The sequence below is a fragment of the Lissotriton vulgaris genome, chromosome 10, assembly GCF_964263255.1.
Source record: "Lissotriton vulgaris chromosome 10, aLisVul1.2, whole genome shotgun sequence".
Lineage (NCBI taxonomy): Eukaryota > Metazoa > Chordata > Amphibia > Caudata > Salamandridae > Lissotriton > Lissotriton vulgaris.
The window spans coordinates 815509689-815533575 of NC_141698.1; the positions used below are offsets into that span (position 1 = coordinate 815509689).

Sequence of the window (23887 nt, forward strand, 5' to 3'; positions counted from 1 at the left end):
CCCAATCTGTCTTTAATATTTTCAGATCCTGTTCTCACATATGTTTCTCCTGTACAAATACATTATCAGAGAGTTTAGACGCAAGATAACATAGGGCCAGATGTTTCAAAACAAGGTTGCATAAAAGTGGTCACAAATTGTGCACCGACATTTTCCAACCAGCCTTTAATTTTGTGACGAGACCTATGTACTAATAAGTAGCATTGTAAAACGTTCAGTCACAGGGGCTAGTGAATATTAATTAGGCAGGTTGTCATTTGCGACCCCTGTGATTGGCTACTAACACAGGGAAGGCCGCCTACAAGGAACAGCAGACCACCATCCATGTGTTTGCATTCCCAAATAGGAACTTTTTGTTTTTTAAAGGAGGCAATGTTCTTTAAAAGAACCAAAAAAAAATGTTTTCCTACTTGGGAAAAATTTGAAAGGAGTACACTGTGGTTCCTAAACCACTTCCTACTCCCCCGAGGCTGCCAATATGATTCTCAAGGAGGAAGAAATTGCAATGAGGCAACTTCCTCTTTGCGGATATATTACCATTTCCTTTGAAGTTTCTGTAACTGATCAGTGGTTTTCGGCCAAAATTGCAGATGTAAATCACTGAAACATACAATATCCGATCACAAATAAGAATAAATGCCTCTTTATCAGCCCTTCCTAATTGTGATTCGGAATGGGTCGGTAAAACCATTTGCAAATCGGAAACCCTTTTCTGACTCACAAAATGGGTGCAATAAATACAAATAGTCATTTTGCAGTACCAAATCATAGGATTTTGCAGGTCACATGATTTGCAACCGTAAAAGGGCTTTGTACATCCAGCCCGAAGTATCTTCTGCCATTTCACATAATGTGATATTCCACTAACATACATAGAATTTGTATTTAGGACCCTGGCTAGACAGTTTTCTGAAGGCATACTAAAAGGTGTGATAGGAAAAATTATGGTTGGCACAGTATCGTTGACAGACGTTTCTGACTAGTTAATGGTCTGTTTGCTAATGGGAAGAAGCATGGTGTTCGCTGGAATAGTGAAATCAACAACATAGCATCACAGCGATGATTGGATCAGAGAGTATGAAAGGGCTAGTGACCAAGACTACCTGTGCTTGGAAGGACAAGTAGTTATACCTACTAAGGGGCATTGGAAAAGATCAGGTACCCTAAAAATATTAAATGACCAAGAATACCTGTGCTTGGAAGGACAAGTAGTAATACCTACTAAGGGGCATAGGAAAAGATCAGGTACCCTAAAAATATTAAAAGGGTATAAAAATGTGGAGGGGGTATCAATGGGGGATTGCAAAACCATGGGGGGTTGACAAACAATGGGGGTATGGGCTCCTGTGAGAGGTTGGGCCCTGCGTTGAATCTGCTATTGCGCACCGTCAAACAGTATGCATAGTGAGGGAGTAGGGCAAATATGATTTTTTTTTAAACTGAAATTCACTGAAAATAAAAGTTTAAAGTGACATTATATTTAGGTTTTATAATAAAATCTTACGTTAACCCTAAAATTCATTGAAAAAAATAAAGGTTACAGTGATGTCATAGTTCAATCTGGTAATAATTTTTTACTTCACAAGAAAAAAAACTCAGAAATTCACTGAAAAAACCCAAAGGTGAAAGTGACGTTACATTTAGCTCTGGTAATAATATCTTTTTTTAGGTTAAAAAATCCTTATAAATCCACTGAAAAAAACACAGGTTGAATCATACAAATATTTATATATATTTTTTTCAAACCAACACTACGACCACTTCCACCAAGGCTCGGCGGCGAAGAAGGAGAAACGGACCTCTTTACTTCAGGCAAGATGTTATTTATTAACCGTTCACATCCAAATCAGCATACGACAGATATATATATATATATATATATATATATATATATATATGTATGTGTACAAACACACACACACCCACAGAAAAAAAGGTTAAAGTAATGCTATAGTTAGGTGGAATGTTCAGTAACAACTCAACGTTGTAAACTCTAAAAACAACAGAAATTCACACATGTGCCCTAAGGGAACAATACCTCACGCCCAACCATACACAGGGTTCTATCAATAATTACATTTTAAATCTTGCAGTGATATTATCAATGATGTCATAGAAGAGGCCACTTATGATGTAATAAGTGGGGTAATTGGCAGTGTTTGGCGAGGGTGTGAGTTATAGTTATAGTTACTTGAGAATACTGTAACTGGTACATTTCTGTGGTTTTTAGAGATTAAATTGTTACATTATTACTGAACATTTCATCAAACTATATGGTTACTTTAACCCTTGTTTTTTTCAGTGAATTTCTAGGGCATAACAATCCCAGTCTGCAGTACCATGGTGGATGCCTTGTCAATTTGGCGTCAATTTTGCGAAGTCACTAACCCACTGAATTAATTAGGAAAAAGCTAGCTTGGGCATGAACTAGCTTCACCTCTGCAATTCCTTTTTTTGTGTTTCTATCTCACTACTTTCCCTTTTTTCACATGGTTCCTCAGATGGGTGTGTTATTCCTTGATATGTCTGCGTGGGATCAAGGGGCAGCAGGTTTTTTTTTAAAGAAGAAACTGGCCCATTGCCTTATCTCTCAAAGGGTATAATAAAACACTGTCAGTCAGTCAGATCAACTTTATTCGGCTGGTTAGAGCCATAAAAGTACACCATAAAACATCTATGGACATAAAACATCATATAAGCATCATTTAAATCTATTAAGAATTTATATTTTTGTGTATTTAAAATCTATTAAAACATCATACTATAGGTAATAAAAACCAACCACAATTATGACTATTAGGTAACCTTAGATGACGATCCCCATAGACATACTATCAATCTTGTTCAGAAGGTGTTAACTCTACTTCATCCTATTCCTGTATCTAATTGCACCAATTAAAAAACTGGCTACCCCCAAGCAAATTATAGGTGAGCTTAACATTTGCATGTAGATCAGGGCTGGCCTTACTTGCACAAAGTTTTGATCCCTTAGCAGCGGAATGTACTTTTTGCGTAGGTGATCATAATGGGAGCAAAAGAACATAATGTGTAGAGTGTCTTGGTCTGAGAAGTTGTCACATGTACACCTATTTCATGAGTTTGATTTAAACTAACCTTTCGGAAAGGCCAGTAGCCAGGTACCATATTTAAACGAAATCTTGTTAAAACAAAGAGGTGATGAGCTTTGTTTATATAAGTCAAAACACTGAAACTACCTTTAGTGAAGCAGGAAACCTCTACAGTTGCCTCATTATACACTAAAATCCAATTCGTTCTTTTATAAAACAGTCATCCTATGAAACCTCTAATCCGAATTGCATTTCTATTGGAACAATGTACCAAAAGATTTCTAAAATATGTCACTTCTACGAGCAGCAAATGTTTTAATAAAAACACTTTATACATTGCATGAGCTGTTAATCTCACTCACCTTGTAAGCTTGCAAGAGCATATGGATGACACCTGGAGCTCCGTGGCACCAATGCACCAGTCTATCGCTTTCATTACTTAAAGATGATGGATAGTTTCCGGAGCGAAATTTTTTATGACGTAAGTAGTCAATGCTTGGCTTTATCAATTCAAAAAGCACTTCTTGGTCTAAATTTGAAAGTGGCTGAAAAAAACAGAGTTAATAATTGCGTAGGTTACAACTAATATGTATGCAACTCAACAGCTAATACATAGATATTAACTTAGGCCCTCAATAAGAAATGCCTTGAAGAACTTTGTGCAATTCGTCACATCCATAATAATCCTAAACCCTGGGGTTTAGAATGTAGTGATTACAGGAGTGGTTAGGAGTCATGCTCTCATTAATTGGGTATAACATGCAGATTTTGGGGTTTTCTGCATCAAAATGTGCATGCTCAGTATTTTGCGGGCTTTTCAACCACTAAATGTTCAGGTTTGACCTGTCGAAAGGTATTGGTGAAACAAATCTGAAGGTGTGGTGTATATCTCTCCTGGTGTTTACAATGTAATAATCATTGACCCATTTGTATTTGCGATCCTTGCGGAAACAGGTTCTCGTAATTTAACAAAGACCTTGTTGTTGAGGTTTATTTGATTAAAGAATAGAAGACAAAGTAAATAAGGGCAGGCATTCAATCAGAAATGTTACATAGTGATACTGTAGCAAAGCATAGTTATGCTACAAAGTCCACTATTTTATTACACCAGTTGCCGCCACAGCCATTGTGATGAGTCACAAAAATATCAAAGCCCAGGCACGATCTAACAAGAAGGAACTATGGAAATCAAATAAGATTATGCTTCAATCACCAAGAAAGCCGAGAATAACAAATTAGAAAAGTAACATTTCCTTCTGTAAATGTACCTTACTCTCATAAATTTCAAAGACTTAAGTCAAGAGTAAGTCATTCTTATAAAAAAGTGGAATCAGCCGCAAGAGCTTTTTTATACTAACTGTTAACATACTAAGTAAACAATAAACAAACCAGAGATATCCTATTGGGAAACCCTCTTTTCACTCGAGGCCATCCACATCGAACCAAACATTGTAAGACTTTGGCTCCTTTTTCTACTCACATTCTTCTCTTGTGGTCTGTTTTGAGAGATCATCATAAGTATACGCATATATAAGCATGTAACAAAGACACATTTTTAGAGTACATCAAGGCGAATGTACTTTGCATCACATCTGAAGTGCATTAAACTGAGTTCATAAAATGGTCTCAAACTGTTAAGAAGGATTCAGTCTCCACAACAGTATGCTTGAACCTTCTAAGGTTATTTTCAGCAAAGGCCTATTAGTACAGCAGTCTCTTTCAAAACTCAAAACTCACAGCCTGTTAGAATTTCCGATGAATCGCTAGGAATAGTTTAACTTAGTGACAACGTGGGATCATATAGCAACCAAATGAAATGACACAGGGCTGAGAAAGTCCCATCAGCCCACCCTTATGGCGGAATATCATCATGTGGGATACAGATAGTAAATCCAAACCTCGCCCAACCCATCAATCGATGGTGCAGAGATAGATTTCTGAGGTGGAAGTTTTCCACCTCAGAAATCCATCTCTGCACCATCGATTGATATTCCGCCATAAGGGTGGGCTGATGGGAGTTTCTCAGCCCTGTGTCATTTCATTTGGTTGCTATATGATCCCACTTTGCCTTTAGCTTCTAGTACAGCACACACATTTATTTGACCGGACATCTCTTCTTTTGTTATTACATTTGAGTTGGGGTTTTGAGATGTCAGGGTCGGTAAACTGACCCCTTTAGACCCTCCTCACCTCTCTTTTTTCAATAGTTTAACTTAGGCCACATCCAGAGCTATGAACTTTGCACTGCCATTTTGACTTTTCTTAATTGGTACATTACCAAGAAAACCTGTTTCTTCATGTTACCCAAAGCAGACTTTTATGTGATCCTGATAAAAGGCCACAGCTCTGCCAAAGAGACATCATAGAGCTACACTCCAAAATTAAATGCAATAAACTATTTAGTTGGTGGAATAATATAGGAGTCAGATACGATCTATGCATTTTAGTTTTTCTTGTTTCCTTGTTACATTCTACCTTGTTCTCAGTCTTCCAAAGTGCTACCCAAATTTGTCATTTTGACAAAATCCACAACTGTCCTGAGATGTGGCTGGATGAGCACACTCTATGTGTGAGAGATGTTTCTATTGGTGCCTCCCAGGACATACAAAAAGTGGGTTCTCCAGAAGAATACAAACACGGCCACACATTATTGCAGTGCAGCTAGGAGTTCTATGTATGCCCACTCCCAATCAGTACAGAAGTAATGGAAACACTCTTCCATCCTTGTAAATGGTTCTAACTGTTTTACAGTATTTTTTAGTCATTTGCCTTAAGCAAATAGTGCTTAAAGAGCACTTAAACGATTATTACCTTGTAGCTTAGAAAATGGCACTGAAGTCCTACTCACACTGTTACAAATACCCAAATGAGCCTCAATGTTTGGTCTATAACAGAAAAAGAAACCACTGTCAAATGTTATAATTCCACTCGAAACATACCTAGTTTCATAACCTTAGGGGGTATAGTGGAACAAATGTGTGGACACAGAATTAGTGTGAAGTATTTTGCAGGGTATTGCTTTTTCGGAGGGATTTAACACACATTTACCACCTGCTTTGTGTGAGGTTTTTTTTGTCTATGAGGGGATGAGGGTAGGGAGTGTAGGGGAGGGTAAGATTAGTTTTGGCAGGAGTGAGCATTAAACGCCAACATTGCCAGAGAAAATCGGGGGGGGGGGCAGGGCGGCAAGGCTTGTTTGCTCTAGCCTCATGCAATTTTACCATGATGATGGTTAAATCGGGTACCTCAGAAACTGGGTGAAGAAAAACTGGACCAGAGGTGATCTGACAGAGCAGAATTGCATATAGGAATTTTGCACCACCTGACTCGTAATCAGGGACTAGGTTAGGATTCTTCAGAGGGCCTAGGTTGGGATTCTTCAGTGGCTTGACAAGAAATAAACACGGATCTCTATGTTCCCTTATGTTACGGAAGCCACAGTTCTGACCTAACTGAATTCAAGAACGTATTCATGTCAAGTCGCTAAACTAACGCATGCCCACTGTGATCGAAGACTTAGTTGAAGTTACCATCTACCTGTATGTCTACATAGTGATAATGGTCTTTGATTAAACTCAGTGGTAATAAATTCAGCTGCCCATTCTGGCATTCAAGTCGGAGTAAAAATACTGATTTCTGCCTGTCAATACACAGACCAGACAAGAAATCCATATTCATGCAGTGTCCAGCACCTACAGAGAAACATACGGGGTCCCCCATGTTCTGTACGATACCATTCTCATGAAGGGACCTTCTACCACCTGTCTTCAAACTGCATAAAGATCATGCATATTAGTGGCTAAGCAACTAGCATAAACAAGAGTGGGGAAATGGGCACACCAGCCTAGTGCCCCAACACCAATCAAAGTTCAGATTTCAAATGCATAAACTAGAAGCTGACTCAGTCGAAAGCTTTATCAACATCCAGAATCGCCACTGCATGGTCACGGAGGCAAGTGTTTTACTCAGCCATTATCAAATCTAATCTTTTCAGATTCACAGTTGTTCTTCTTATAGCATATTTGACGTTCCCTAGCAATATGTTACTAACTACAATTTTAATGTGAATCATCTCATCTACAGTTATCACGGACAAAGGCCTGTAAAAATTGGACTGTTCCTCTGGACTGCCTGATCTTACAGTGAGGTATATTTTCTTAATACTGTTGCACGACACATTTGTCTATGGATGCCACATACATTGCCAGTTGTACTCAAAATGTCAGCAAATATGTCAGTAAATTCAACGAGAAGGTCCTTGTTACTTGTCAACTTGCCACAACACACACGATGTTCCACAGTGGAATTGTCATTGTATACCTAAACCTCCTATCCAAATCAAGCACTGCTTAGTGCCCATTCTATTCTGTCCAAAACCATGAATATTCGAATGATGCCATTAAATTAAGATAAACAGAGACTGTAATTGATTGTTCCGGATTCTGACTTCCTGTCTCCCAAGATGCCTTTGGAGTTTTGTACTTGAATTGCATGTTGCGCCCCGTTGATGCTTAACATACTCTGCATAGTAAAATTTACCCAAACCTCTTGCATACCTAATTGAGACAATCCACTTTCTTCATAAGTAGGTTATTCAAAGTATCATCTTTCAAACTCTGCCTTTCCAACTCTTTAATCAATAATGCTTTTGTGATTTCAGTATTCAAAGACTGCCTATCTATCTTTGATTGAGCACCAGTTGCCCGCTGATTGCTAACTTAAAGTCTCTCAGACCACACATCTTGATTCCAAGAACTACAAATTAAATTAAAAGAATTATCGTAAATGGTCTCCAGAAATGTTTTGTCGGCATTAGGTCTCTACTTTTGTGCCTGCAAAGCAACAGCTATAGGCTATGGATTAGGCCATAGAAACTTGTAAAAATATTTTGAGCAGGGAGTTATCAGACATTGGGTTCTACACTTCACGGAAGCTGTATCTGCTGCACAAGTTGGTAAATAGCATGTCTGTCACGTCTAAGTGTGAGTAGCAATCATGCACATACAACAAGTACGAATACACACACTTTTATTATGGAGCGGACTTCTCAAGACTTCTGAATGACTGCACTGTGGGAAAATATCCAATAACATTCTAGACGCCTATGCCCTTAAATGGGTCTATCAAGAAGCTGATCAGGCATGCAGATAAAGAGCCCAGCAAACAGGTGTTAAAACAGGAGTCTAACTTCAGATGTGAAGAAAGTGGGAATACCAATATCTGGGAGCACAAATATTATGAAAGAGGAGCGCCAGACAGCCATGAACCATAACAGATACAGTGAGGGGCTCCCGTGGACAGAGTGAAAATTCATTATGCTCCTGCGCACATGCAGCATCGGCTCTGGCTGTAGGAGGGGGGAATGCAGGCACTCCCTTTAGGAAACAATTAAGAACTGAATTAAAGCCCGCAGACCTAAATCTGGGATAGAAACCGGACTGAAGCTGCCTCTGTAATCCAAATGACGTATAATCGAGACAGTCGCCGGCTTAGTACTCCCCACAAACAGTGAGACCCAGGTGATCAACAAATGAACTAGGAGGTGGCGGGGAAGCACACACTGTGCGCTTGACAATGGACATGGGCATGCGGTGTAGGAGCTGGAGGCCAGAACATTGGGCAAACAAGTGTGCTCCTGTCGCTTGCAAGTGATACTTGTGCCCCTGTAGGTGTGGGCATGTGGGACATAGGGTGGAGGGTGAATGTGTGACATAGCCCAGCTTGGACTAAAAGCAAGTGCTCTAAAATAATGGAGCCACCATCATGGGGCAAACAACCCTAGTCTGCTGTACCTTGACTTCACAATGCCTGTATAAAAGGCAAAACATACCTTCACCTCTGCCAAGTAAAACCTCCAGCAGGCCCAAATAAGCCACTCTACACCTGCACATCTGAAGATCGCATTTTGAGCTAGGCGCAATAGTAAGCTATTTGCTCACTAGTTGTATCATTCACAACCCGCTTTCTGTATATGGTGGTGGAAACAGACATTGCTGCCTGCTTCAACCTGAGATGGCACTATGCCATTTACTGTTAGAAAGGCCAGAATTGTTATGTAGCTCGATGTTGGATGATTTCAGACCTTTTGCTGTCTAGTTCACTTTGGCAATTAATCCAAAATATATACAGTAGATCTGACTTGGCCCATTCCACACACAGTCAGTAGCTTCTTTTGAGAAAGTGCCATCTTTCTGGCTTTGGTATGCCCCCACTTTTTTGCTGAACAGCTGATGTGCTTTGACTGAGTGTGCCCTGGGCTCCTGACAACCAGGTATCCAGGGTCTGTGTTCCTTCCCTAAAAACTGTGTTGAAACTAAAACCCAACTGGCATCTCTGGCCACCTATCACCCCCTAGTAAAGGGTACCCTAGGTACCCAGGGCATGGTGACCAGAGAAGACCACCAAAGGGCTGCAGCACTTATTGTGCCACCCTTAGGGGCCCTGTACCTTGACACCCACACACTGCCTTTGCAGGCTGAGTGTCTAAGTACAGACCTAAACAAAGAGTCGAAAGGGCACCCATCCTTTTGTGCCATGCCCACAAGACCCACTGCCCTGGCATACCTCAGTCACCCCTCTAGCTGGGTGCCTTATGCCAGTGGTGTGGGCACAGGTGCATGATCCCTGTGCCCCTACAGTATCCAGGGCCATTCCTGGGCACTGTAAGTGCATTGATGCCATTAAGAGTATATGGTGCTGGGAGTTCGACATTACGAAATCCACAGCACCATGATGACCTCACTGAAGACTGAGGAGTTTGGTATCAAACTTCTCAGCACATTAAACCTGCACTGATGCCAGTGTGAGATTTATTGTAAAATGCACCAGAAGGTATCTTAGAGATGCTCGCTGAAACCTAACCTACAATCCACGTCTGGAGTGAGAGGCTGCGTAGTCTGCCACACAGCAGACATGTTGCTGGACCCCTGGGTGGAGAGCCCCCCGCTCTCCTGTGCCTGCAACAATGCACATCCTGGGCGAGGTGCTAGGTCTCCTCCCCAGGATGGGCAGTGGGAAGCTTCAAAGGCCTGCCGCCTCTGTGAGCTTCTCCGGAGCATTTTCTGTACCCAGCAACTGGCCCCCACTGGTTCTGACCCCCACTCTGATGGGAAGACTGGCGGAAAACCCTACGTCAGGAAGGGGGGATGCCAGCCTGTGCCCACCCCACACCTCAGGTGGGAGAGGCGAGGTGAAGCACGACCCTGGGCTCCGGCCAGCTTGAGGATGGGGAGCCCTGCCCAATCACAGCTAGGCTCCTGCCTCCCTCCCACCAGAAAGGAGCAGACTAGGGGGTGTACCCACCTCAGGACAGGGGTCTATTGTCCCTGCCCTTGCCCTATCTGTAACGCCCCTAAATTCAGTATTTAGGGACTCCCTGAACCTTTCTTCCCCAGATCCCGATAAGAAAAGAAGAAAGAAGATCAAGAAGAAGAAGACCCGCCATGCAGCTGCTAACAACAGGACAACACCAACTGACTTGGCCCCAGCCCTACCGGCCTATCGATTCTGGAACCTGCTCCTGCTTAATACCAGCGACTCCTGCGGACAGCAACCTTGGGACCCCCGGAGGACCTGCCTGCCTTGACCCTCTTAAAAACTGGGACTCCCATAAGCAGAGGCTCTGCTTCAACAACCATACCCCTGGTGCCAGCCAAGAAGCACAGGACCAACCCACTCTGCATCCGCCAAGCCCGGCCCGTGCCCGAGTGATCCAAGACCACAAGGACGTCCCCCCGGCGACTGGAACCCGAAGTCCAGTGCCCAAAGACCCTCCTCGAAGAACCAGACGACGCATGCAGCCTCAGAACCAGGGACCCATCCAACCGTGACCAGCTGAGGGTAAGATTTCCCAACGCCCAAAGACACCCCTGCACCCGGCACCCTGCCACCCTCTGTACCTCCACTTGGGGTATCTACCTCTTCTTCTGGTTCCCAACTTACCTCTCGAAGTGGTGGTCGCACCTGAAGAATCATCGTCCCCGAGTCTGCAGCCTTTGTACCCATTTTACGTTTTTCATTGAATAACATTGGGCACCCGACGGCTCAAAAGCACCCTGCACCCAGCCGCCCGAGTGCCTCTGGCCGTGCACCCTGTGTCCTATCCTACTTCCCCATTTGCCCTGCGCAAGTGACCAAGAGCCCAGCTCCCACAGCCGCGTGGCCTGCTAGCCAGCAGCCACCAACCGAAGGCCCCCTGCATCTCATTAAATAACATTGAGGCTAACAACCTCTGCACCCGGCTGTCCCAGTGCCACTGAGGGTGTACCAACTGTACCTACCTGACCCTGGGGGTCAGTAACATTAACAACAGCAATGCTTCTGAACCGAGCATGAGCCCAGGGAACTGAATTTACCAACAACAGCAGCATACAGCGGTGCCTTTTAAAAAGAGTGAAGAAACATAGGGAACTTACAGTTAATTTCTTCACTAGATCCACTGGTTCTAGAGCCCTTTTTCACTTCATGAATTTCACTGTGTGATTACTTCTGCCATAAGGATCAGTCTGGCACAGAGAGGTATGGCAACCTCAATGGGGCAGTGCGCAAGTGCCCACATGCCTCCTCAGAACCTTCTCCAAATATAGAGGGACTGAGCAGGGAGCAGCAACTCTATAGGAGTTTCAATGCACTTATCTACATGTCACTCCTTTTCCAGGGTTTTCTGTTTTTATCTATGTTAAAAGGAACAATATTTCTGCAGTAGTGGCACCCATCAGATGTACAGTTTTGTGAGTGGGCCTAACGTGTAGAATTTCACCATGTTTCAGTCGATTAAGGAATAACCAGATAGTTGCAATGATTCTCGCAAATGTAATTGCATTTTGTATGTGCTGCGTGGTCTTGCTCTACTGTTGTTTTATCCTAACCCTCCATTTTGTAATTTTTAGTCTGCCCCGCAGCTTGAGAAGCGACTTTATTGGACCTGCAGAGTTCATAGGGACAAGCTCCTGTACAGAACAAACAATGTGTATTAAAAAGTGATTGCACAGTCCAAATGAGAAAGGCTCCTGACCCATATAGAATGCTGAATTAGTATTGCAACTCCTTCTGTGAATTGATTCCAATCCTGAAAACCGTTTCTAAGCATTGTTTGCATGTGAGCAGTTTAGACTCATGACCATTGCTGTGCCTGTGCCTATGCATAAGAAAGGAAAAGGTGTTGACATGAGTCTTACACAACAATTATTCTGAAATACACTGAAAAAAAATCTTCTCCAAAGTAAATGAACGACTTTGGCATAGTGAACAGAACATTCATTTTAACTCCCTTAATTTCGAGAACCCTATTCAAATGAAGACTTTTATTTGTGGCTTTTTGACCAAGCATCATTGGCGTGGGTTTCCTCTGTATTTTTGCCTTGGCCTCCTGTGTTTTTGCTGTGTGCTAGACTTCGTTTTGCTGGTCTAGATGCTTTGGGCACTTTGCCATTGCTGTTCAGTGCCAAAGTGCAAGTGCTCCCTGTAAATCGTTGTTATAGATTGGTGATTCCATGATTGGAATATTTGATTTATTAGTCAGTCCCTAGTACAGTGCACTATGTGTGGCTAGGGCATGTAAATCAAATGCTGCTAGTGGACCTGCAGCACGAATTGTGCCACAAGCAGCCTTTCGAAGGTAACTCAGACCTGCCACTGCAGTGTCTGTGCGCAGTTTGGTACTGTCATGTTGACTTAGTCAGTGCACTCACTTGCCAGGCCCTAACCTTCCCTTTCCTTACACGTGAGTCACCCCTAAGGTAGGCCCAAGGTACCCCTGTGGGCAGGTTGCTGTGTATGTGCAAGGTAGTACATGCCCTGGTGTGTGTGGCATGTCCTGATAGTGAAATACTGCCAATTTCTTTTTTTACTATTGTAAGCCTATCTGTCCCCATAGGATAGAAAGGGGAGTTTGCTTATACTGTCTTATAAGCATAACTGCCCATGGGAACAAGATAGGAAAATAAAGTTTGATATGCCTGAACTCAGAATGTTATGATGTATCTTTTAGTGAGGGTGATTTCTACATTCTGGGATTGAAAATATCACTTTTAGAAAGTAGGTATTTTCTTGCCTAACCATTCAGTGTGCCTCTGTTAGGTTGTGTATGTATTGGCTATATGGCTTTGGAGTGACAGGGGCTGGGTATGTGCATTCTGTCCAGACAGCCACTTGGGGGGGAGGGGGGTACACGTGTCCTGCCTTTCCAGGGTGAGTCAGGGCTAGGCTGAATAGACCTCGGCTGCATTCAGAGTAGAAGGAGGATATTTCTTTCACACCTGAATGGGCCTGGTCTTCCAAGGTCAATGCTGTCTCCACCTCCTGCCAGGAAGCTGCTCCAGAGAGGGCAGAACTGTTTTTGGCTGGGCAAAGAGCTTCTCCGTCACAGAGACAAGTTATAAAAAGAGGGGCCCAGACCCCAGACCTTTAGATCATTCTGGGAATCAAGAGGAACCGTTGACAAGTAGAACAGCTGGAGAAACTGACGAGGAATACTGCTGTGCTGTTTGCTGTCTGGGCTGTTTATGCCAAGGAAAGGACTTTGCTGTGTGCTGTATCCCCTGCTTAAAGAAGATCTCCAAGGGCGTGAAAGAGCGTTTGCTTCCTGTTCTGAAGTCTCAGGGACACAAAGAATTCACCACCAGCTCCCCTGAACTTCCTTGCTGGGAGTTCTGATCTGCTGAGAGGTGCCTACTGCTGTTTTGGACCTCTGGAGGCTATTTGCCACTGGGAGCTGGAAAAGTACAGCAACATTCAGAAGCATGACGCATCCGCACCTCTTTCTGACACACCACTGAAGAAATCGACGCAGCGCCTGCCGTGGCTCGAGTGCACCGATCTACGAAGTCCGACATCACTGCACCGATTCCAATGCAAACACTGCTGTGCGGCTGCAAGAACCAACGCAACGTGGAACTGTGGCTGGAGAGAGCAATGCAGTGTCGTCGCCGCCTCATCGAGAACCGACGCATCCCCGATCCTCAGGCATTGCACTTGGGCACCACACTGGTAAGAACAATGAGGTCACAGTAAGAAACCAACGCATCACCTCCCGCACAGTAAGAAACCGATGCATCACCTCCCCTTGAGTAAGGACCTGGTGAATCACCGCTCCTGCGTGGCAGTAAGGCACCGACGCATCATCTCCCCTGAAGTAAGGAACTGATGGATCACCTTCCCTGGGCATAAGGAACCGACGCATCACCTTCCATGCGATGCATCCAATGTACTTTGTGTGAAAAGTGTTGCATCAATAATTTGCTTTGAACAGAACTATTTTTACCTTTTAAGAATCATATTTTTAGTACTGTATTGTGGATTTTTGTTGTTTGGTCTTGTTTTGGTTTAGATAAAGATTACTTATTTTTCTAAATTGTTGTGGAGTACAATTGTAGTGTTTTCACTGTATTACTGTTTGTTTTCACAAGTGCTTTACACAATGCCTCTGAGATAAGTCTGCCTGCTCGCCCCAAGCTACCAAGGGGGTGAGCAGGTGTTATTTTGGAAGTGTTTCCCCCTTTCCCTGACTAGGAAGAAGGGTCCCTACTTGGACAATGGTACCTACCTCAGCCAACTAAAGCCCCCCATTTTTAACAGTGGCCTTCTTGAATTATTTGTATACTTCTCCTCCAGTGGACTGGGAATTCAATACCTAACTGGCAGGTTTGATAAAAGAGCTCCGCTCAGAAACAACGCAGAAGAGAGATTCAATGCCAGAGTTATGTTAATCTAAAGCATATCAACATTCACAGAGATCAAGCAAGGCTGTCTGCTTGCACAAAGTCCCGAGTATCTTCTCAAGGTCTACAAAGATGTACCAAAAGAGGTGGGTGAGACAACAAATTAACAGGGAGAGCTGAGCCAGAGCCAAGCACCTCGCTTGGTTCTATTCGTCTGTGCACGAGCCGAGAACATGGTTTGCATGTAAATCAAGCCACAAACATCATGTAAAAAAGATAACATTGCTTCAAAATTCTAAAATTTTATTTCAACATGTAGAAGCTTTTCAGTTTAGTACAACAAATTATACAACAGTACTTAGAGACACTTATTAAAAGTGATAGGTTTTTAACAGGAACTTAGAAATATGTCTGACCTCCACGGCCTGAAGACAATGCCCTCAGCCAACTAAGGATCACACAATGTGGTTAAGTAGGGAAGCGAGGATTGAGCCCAGGGTTCGGGTTTCACTTAGCAGAGGTCAGACACTAAATAGGTATCTCTTTTTCTATCCTTTTTACAAATGCTCTATCTTTTTTTTATTGTTATTTTTATTAACCAAATAACAAAGAAAAACATCAGGTGATTTTCAGTTTTCACACTGGTCAATGATACAGTCTCGCTTGTACAGAATATTAAAACAGTAAAAAATGTAATGGGTCACGGGGATTCATGTGCCTCCACCTCTAATCGTCGCGCCGGGGGCGCACAAATTTCTCCACGATGACTATTCCAGGCCCCCAGACCTTCCCCCATTTCTCGGGACACCCCTTAGCTACATACACCGACTTCTCCCTGAACATGCACCAGTCTAAGTCTTCCACCCATTTCGAAACCCGGGGCGGCTGACTAGCTCCCCATAGTTGAGCGATATTTTCTTTCGCTATCACACACGCCAGCGTCACCCATGTTTTCCCGTATACATTCAAATCAGTGGGTTCCCAAACGTTATATATGCATCTCCGGGCCTCTTGTCGTATTTCCACTCCCAGAGCATATAGTATCTCTTCGTCAAGTATTCCTGTACCTTCTCGCAGTGCCACAAAATATGCATAAAGGTGTTGAGCTCTCCACACCCCCTCCGGCACGCCCCACTCTCCATTCGACCCATTCGTACCAGACAGGGCTCCTTAACATATAGCCTATGCAAGATCTTCAATTGCACCAACCTAAGTCTCATCTGAATCGCCACCACCCTTTGGGAGATCGCCTCAGTCCATTCCTCATCATCCAGTTCCACCCCATCAGTGCTCCACTGTACTCTGATAGGCCCCAGCGGGTCCCGCATATGATTGATAAGCTTTTTGTATATTAAAGATATAGTCTTCTCAGGGAGGAGTCCGTCCAACACTCGATCTTCAAGAGGAGAGGCCTCGGGAAGCGTGGTGTCTCTAGGTATGTGTGTGAGGAGAGCATGTCTAATCTGGAGGTACCGATAGTGTTCACTGTCGTGAAGGCAGTATTGTTGCTTGAGAGAGTCAAATGTGTGCATTGTGTCTCTTCCCCACACGTCTTTAATCTGCGTGATCCCAATGAAATCCCACTTGTCGAATCCCTTGGACTTCCACAAACTCCCAAGTTTTTCAGAATTCCATGGGGGGTGGCTAAGGTAAGCTGCCCCTCCCAGTTAAGATATTTATTGGCCTCGTGCCACGCATGGACGGCATGCGCCGTCGGGGGGGAAACCTTTGAAGCTTGGCATACAGCGCCCTGGTGAAGTCATGTAGCGGGGTGGCGGGGACCGATTATGAAAAGGACTGGTGGTCAGCTGACAATCCTGATACCCCCTCTCTTTCACCGCTTCAGGACCCCTGGGAAACGGAGTCCGAAGCGTGCTGGAGCCAACTACCCTCCAACAAGGAGAACTGTACCTTTAAGAACGCCACGGAACAAGGAGAAGACACTCCCTCCTATGACGCGCTGCTGTGCCGGGCGAGTCTACTGGAGGAATCGTACACGCCCCCGGATGATGAGACGGGAAGGGGAGTGAACAAAAAGCAGGAAGTGGAGAGGTCGGTGTGTCTCGACACCCGGGAGTGGAGAGGAGAGCGACGAGAGACTGGGGAGGACGAAGACGGACCGAGAGAAGACCTGCCGGAGGAGCGGAGAGAAGGAGTAGCAGTGCCTGGAGGCCAACGTTCCCAAGCACCGTCCTGCCACACCCGCGGGGGAGTGTGGCTCACACAGGTGCATGACCGGGTATCGGGCTGGCAGGGACGGCGTGGCAACGCCGTGTAAATAGTGTGTAAATAGAGTGTTCTTGGTCTTTACCTTCCGGCCCCCATCTTTCCTTGAAACCCCCCTCCCCATCTATCCTCACTACTCTCTCCGTCACATGTCCTTCACTTAACCCCTGTAAATACAACACCTCGCACTGGTGTCCGCACTACCCTGGGATACCGAGGGGAACCACAAGAGCATTGTTCCGTACTCTAAAGCCCTCTCTTTTTTTTCCCGCATGTGGCGCTGGGATCCGGCCAAAGAGAGAGATCGGGGATCACCAGAGGAGGAAAGAAGGCGAACCAGCCCCCGGAGATTCCATGCACTTGCAGACACCTTGGACCCAGCAACATTAGCTCGCGAAAGACAGTCACAGAGGAAGAAAAAAACATTCATTAAAATAAAACCCCACTTACCAGCCTATGTTGTCCGAGTCCCTCCTTCTGAACCACCACAACTGGTGTCAGAAGTGGGATCTGAGCCATCCATCCCGTCTGCAGAGATGGATCAGTTAATACAACACATTGTAAAGGGACAAGAGAAGCTTGAATGGGCGGTCGAACGTCAGATGACGTCGGAACAAGCTGACAGGGAAACGTTCAAGGTAGCCATGGCTGCCCAGATGGAGGGACTTCAGAGAGCATTGAAGGAACCTGGTAGCACCCCCCTGATAGAAAGAAGAGCACCAGTGCCACATCCCTCAGGTGTATCACTACAGAAATACAATCCTGGTGAGGACCCGGACGCCTTCTTGACCAACTTTGAGAGGGCAGCCAGAGCATGTGGATGGCCGGAAGATAAGTGGCCATTCTTCTTAGCTCCACTGTTGTCAGGAGAAGCACAGGCGGCGTATCAAGTAGCGAACTCTACCGGTATAACACCATACGCCCAGATAAAGAATATAATCTTGGATCACCTGGGTCTGGACTCGGAGGCCTACCGAGTCCGCTTCCGCAAGGAAAAGGGAGTGACGGGTGAAACCCCTAAGACATTGTTTTTTCGCCTGAAACATGCGGCTGATAAATGGATTCAGCCCAAGAGCAAAACTAAAGAGGAGATTATGGACTGTATATATTTAGAACAGTTTATGGAGGCGTTACCCTATGCTACCCAGAGGTGGTTAGGACAGCATGCAGGGTTAACCCTGGCTCAGGCGATTGAAATGGCCTCTACTTATAGTAGGGCACAACCAAAGTCTTACCCTTGGGAAACTGAAAAACTGAAAACACCGATAACAAACAAAACCGAGAGGAGAGGGAAGCCAGTTCAGGAGCCCCTAAAGCAAAGACCTCCCCGAGTTGAATATCCTGTGATGAGGGGGCCCCAGTGTTTCGACTGTGGAGAGTGGGGCCACATAGCATGGATGTGCCTGAGAAAAAAAACAAGTGAAGAACCTATGGAAGTGGGCTATGCTCCTAGAGCCGTCATGTATACAGTCGAAATGGGCCCATCCTTTTATGTAAGAGTCATGGTTAACCAGAGGTGGGTTAGGGCATTGCTGTACTCGGGATGCAGACAGTCGGTCATACAAAAGTCCCTTGTACTACCCCACCAGTTTGTGCCTAGTTCACAGGTGTTTATCTGATGTGTTCATGGGGACGTGAAACCCTATACTATGGCCGAGATTATGATACATCCAGTAGGTAGGAACCCCTGTAAGGTTAAGGTAGGAGCTATAGAGACCCTTCCCGAAGACCTGATTCTCTGGGTTGACAACCCAGACTTCATAGCTATGTTTACAAAACAAACCCAGAAACCTACCTCAAACACACTCTTAACGGCAGAACCGTGGGCGCTGGACCGTAACTTTAGGCTCGCACAAGCAAACGACGCCACACTGTTCAATGCCTGGGAGGCGGCCCATACAGGTCAGGGTAACCCACAAATACCATACCCCAGGTTCATCATAGTAAAGGACTTGCTGTATCGGGAGGGGAAAAAAGGGGATCCTAAACAATTGTTAGTTCCTTAAGAGTTCTGAGAACAGGTCCTATATTATGCACACACCCACCTGACTGCTGGCCACATTGGGGTGGAAAAAACTTTACAGAATATACTAAAGTGGTTCTTTTGGCCTGGCCTGTACAAAGAAGCAACGTCCTTTTGCAGGACCTGTGACGTTTGTCAGAAGAAAAACCTACAGAGACCCCCAGCTGTTCCCTTACAGCCAATGCCAATTATAGGCCAACCGTTCGAGAGGATGGGTATGGACATCATTGGGCCTCTGCCACGTTCCTCAAAAGGAAACACCTACGCGTTAGTGATCGTAGATTACGCTACACGCTTCCCAGAAGCCTTCACCCTAAAATCTCCCACCACAAAGAACGTGGCCGAAAAGTTTCTAGAATTGTTCGCTAGAGTAGGGTTCCCCAAAGAGGTTATAACGGACAAGGGGACCCCCTTCATATCCAAACTGATGAAGGAGGTCACCAAGTGGTTGAATATTCAGCAAATCCGTACGTCTGCCTATTACCCGCAGACAGACGGCTTGGTTGAGCGTTATAACAGATCACTCAAAACCACCTTGAGGAAAATGCTGTCCCTAGAAAACCAAGATTGGGACCACCTCCTCCCCTTGGCCTTGTATGTCTTGCGAGCACAAGTGCAGATATTCTGCGTTTTAATTGCTCTATGGGAGAGAACCTAGATCCCTGCTTGAAATTACACGAGATGCCTGGGAAAGAGAGGAACAGGAGAAATCACGGTCACTCCTACAATACACACAGCTATTGTGTAGCAAGATAGGGAAATTGAGAGACCTGGCCTACTCTAACATCGAACGCAGCCAGCTACGACAGAAAAAAACATAGGACAGGGGGAAAAGGTGGAGAAAATGGATTTGGGGGTTTGGGCATTGGTCCTAATGCCAACCACCGCCCACAAATTCCAGGGGGAGTGGATGGGTCCCTATCAGGTTGTTCAAGTAATCGGAACAACAACCTATAGACTCCAAATATCCCCAGCCAGAAAGCAATGTTTTCACATAAACATGTTAAAAAAATGGCTAGGATCTATACCCAGGAACACTCAGTTCAGTTTGCCATCCCCTATGGATGCAACCACGCTGACAGCCCTCCCTATCAACGAGGAGATCAGTACCGCTATGAAGCAAGAACTAAAGGAGAACCTACAACCCTTTGCTGATTTATTCTCTGATCAACCAGGTCTTACTACGTTGATCGAACATAGAATAGAGACAGAGCCAGGGAAGAAGGTGAAACTACGGCCCTATAGGATTCCAGCCGCTAGAAGGGAGTCCGCAGGGAAGGAGGTGCAGGACATGTTGCGCCTAGGAGTAATCAGGCCGACACACAGCAGCTGGTCATCCCCAATTGTAATGGTGCCTAAGCCAGACGGAGCCACGAGGTTCTGTATCGACTTTAGGGCGCTCAATGCTATTTCCTCCTTTGATGCGTACCCCATCCCGAGGGTCGATGAGTTAATTGAACGCATTGGAGAAGCCTGTTTCATAACATTATTAGACCTAATGAAGGGCTATTGGCAAGTGTCTCTACGGGTGGAGGACAGACACAAAACGGCCTTCTCTACAGACGAAGGACTATTTGAATTTAACGTGCTGCCCTTTGGTTTACATGGTGCGCCAGCCACATTTCAGAGGTTAATGCACAAAATCCTCCTTCCTTTTCGAGGGTTCTGCTCAGTGTATCTAGACGACATCGTCATTTTCAGTGATTCCTGGCAGAACCACCTGAAACACCTGCAAATCATACTACTAGCCTTAAGGGATGCCGGGTTGCACATAAATGCCAAGAATTCCCGATCAGCGTACTCAAAGGTCAAATATTTGGGGTACATGTTGGGTGAGGGGGCTATAGCGCCCCAGGAAGAGAAGGTGAAAGCCATATGAGACACGCCCTTTCCCAACACAAAGAAAGAACTAAGGGCTTTCCTAGGCCTCATTAGCTACTATCGAAGGTTCCTGGCCAACTTTGCGGAGCTAGCGGCTCCTTTGACTAATCTCCTCCAGAAGGGGGTAAGCCCAAAGCAGATACAGTGTCCCCCTGAGGAGGCTAAGGCGGCATTTCAGAAGTTGAAAGAAGCCCTTACCACCAGCCCCATATTGATAGCCCCAGATTTTGACAAACCCTATTTGGTAGCTACGGACGCTTCCGACACTGGAATCGGGGCGGTCCTCTCCCAAATAGGAAACGATGGTCTTGAGCACCCACTTCTGTATATAAGCAGGAAACTACACCCTCGAGAAACAAAATACCCAACGATTGAAAGGGAATGTTTAGCAATTTGCTGGGCTGTAGAAAAACTCAAACACTAACTTGAGGGAAAACACTTCACCCTGTTTACAGACCATGCCCCACTACAGTGGATGTATAGACAGAAGTCCCAAAATCAGAGGGTCCTGAGGTGGTTCCTCTTTTTTCAGCCCTTCTCTTTCACCATACAACATAAGAGGGGCAGAGACCATGGCAATGCCGACTTTCTCTCTAGACTGTGTACTCTCCCCGAACGGGATAATCTAAGGGGGGAGGAGTGTAGCGGGGTGGCGGGGACCGATTATGAAAAGGACTGGTGGTCAGCTGACAATCCTGATACCCCCTCTCTTTCACCCTTTAGGACCCCTGGGAAACGGAGTCCGAAGCGTGCTGGAGCCAACTACCCTCCAACAAGGAGAACTGTACCTTTAAGAACGCCACGGAACAAGGAGAAGACACTCCCTCCTATGACGCGCTGCTGTGCCGGGCGAGTCTACTGAAGGAATCGTACACGCCCCCGGATGACGAGACGGCAGGGGGAGTGAACAAAAAGCAGGAAGTGGAGAGGTCGGTGTGCCTAGACACCCGGGAGTGGAGATGAGAGCAACGAGAGACTGGGGAGGACGAAGACGGACCGAGAGAAGACCTGCCGGAGGAGCAGAGAGAAGGAGTAGCAGTGCCTGGAGGCCAACGTTCCCAAGCACAGCTCAGCCACACCCGCTGGGGAGTGTGGCTCACACAGGTGCGTGACCGGGTATCAGGCTGGCTAGGACGGCGTGGCAACGCCGTGTAAATATTGTGTAAATAGAGTGTTCTCTTTCTTTACCTTCCGGCCCCCATCTTTCCTTGAAACCCAACCTCCCCATCTATCCTCACAACTCTCTCCGTCACATGTCCTTCACTTAGCCCATGTAAATACAAACACCTCGCACCGGTGTCCGCACTACCCTGGGATCCCGAGGGGAACCATAAGAGCATCTTTCCGTACTCTAAAGCCCTCTCTTTCTTCTCCCGCATGTGGAGCTGGGATCCGGCCAAAGAGAGAGATCGGGGATCACCAGAGGAGGAAAGAAGGCGAACCAGCCCCCGGAGATTCCGTGCACTTGCAGACACCTTGGACCCCGCAACATTAGCTTGTGAAAGACAGTCACAGAGGAAGAAAAAAACATTCATTAAAATAAATCCCCACTTACCAGCCTCTGTTATCCGAGTCCCTCCTTCTGAACCGCCACAAGTCACCACCTGGCACCTGCTATCGATCCATGGCATACCCTGGATCCCCTGAGGATCCGTACACGACATGGTTCACCGCCGCGAGCTGAGAGGCCCAATAGTATTTCCGCAGATCTGGCAATCCAATCCCTCCGTCATACCAGGGAAGATTAAGTTTAGAGAATGCTATGCGGGGTCTCCTGTCCCAGAGAAGCTTCCTCTGGAGGACCTCTATTTCTTTGAAATAGGATGAAATAGGATGCCGGTACCAGGTCCATTGTATTCTGGAGTACATATAAGAATCGAGGAAGGCCATCATTTTGAAAAGAACTGCTCTACCCAACAGGGAGAGTGGAAGAGCCTTCCTGCTACATGACCCTTTAAAACCGAGTTAACGGGGGATCCAAATTGTTGGTGTACCGTAGCTTCGGGTCGAGCATAATATAAATACCTAGGTACTTAAACCCAACCGGCTCAATCTGTATTGGGCACGATTGCGGCATCACTGGCAGCTCGCCGCTGAGGACGAAAAGCACAGATTTTGCCCAGTTAATTGCGAAGCCAGAAAACCTTCAGAATATAGCCAGTACATCCAGAAAACAAATCAAAGATCTCCTAGGGTTGGTAAGGTAAAGCAGGATATCGTCAGCGTATAATGAAATGTTATCCTCCCACTAGGACATCCACCGCAAGCCCCGTATTGACAGGTCCCACCTAACCCACGCTGCCAGAGGCTCCAGGGCAAGAGCGAAGAGGAGCAGAGACAAGGGACACACCTGCCTTGTGCCCCTTCCAAGGGGAAAATCGGTAGATTTGCGGTTATTAACAACCACTCTGGCCAAGGGATTCGTATATAGTAGACGTATCCAACCAACAAACTCCGGTCCAAAGCACTTCCTCTCAAACACTGCGAACATGTAAGACCACTCAACCCTATCTTTAATTCTTGGTGCATGACAATAGAGCAGGCATAAGCCTTGGCTTAGCTCGATTTGGGCCCGAGTTTCCAGGAGGACCTTGAGCTGAACCAGAGCCAGGCACCAGGCTCAAACCACCCTCGAGCCTTCAATGGCTCGTCCACTTGTAGTGCCAATGATAAGATCGAGGAAAGTGTCAATCCTGATATATGTAGAAGATGGCGTGTTCCTGGCAGGGTTGCTAACGGGCTGTAACTTCCAATCTCAGCAACTGAAGTTTTCCACAAAGACACAAAATCAAGATTAATAAATACACTATTGCTGCTTCCAAAAATATATATGGCAATCGTTTGACAGTTAAATGAAAATACTGACAGCTTAATATAGATGAGCAGCCAAAAGACATACCAAGGGCAAAGCTCACCATCACAACAAGCAATGTCTAACTAAAACAAGCATTGGCAAAACCAGGTCTCACTTTATTGACCTATTGGCTTTTTCCATGCCAAAAAGGGCGGGGGGGGCATGATGACGCAGCACT

The 23887-nt window shown here is 45.5% G+C and overlaps 1 protein-coding gene across 1 annotated transcript in view; it reads right to left on the bottom strand.

Annotated features, from left to right (window-relative positions):
* Positions 1 to 23887, bottom strand: part of LANCL2 (LanC like glutathione S-transferase 2) — a 233402-nt gene that overhangs the window by 82618 nt on the left and 126897 nt on the right. Inside the window, exon 7 of the mRNA XM_086941734.1 lies at positions 3431 to 3613. Within this exon, the coding sequence (XP_086797860.1) occupies positions 3431 to 3613 (183 nt within the window). The remainder of the gene's footprint in view (positions 1 to 3430; positions 3614 to 23887) is intronic.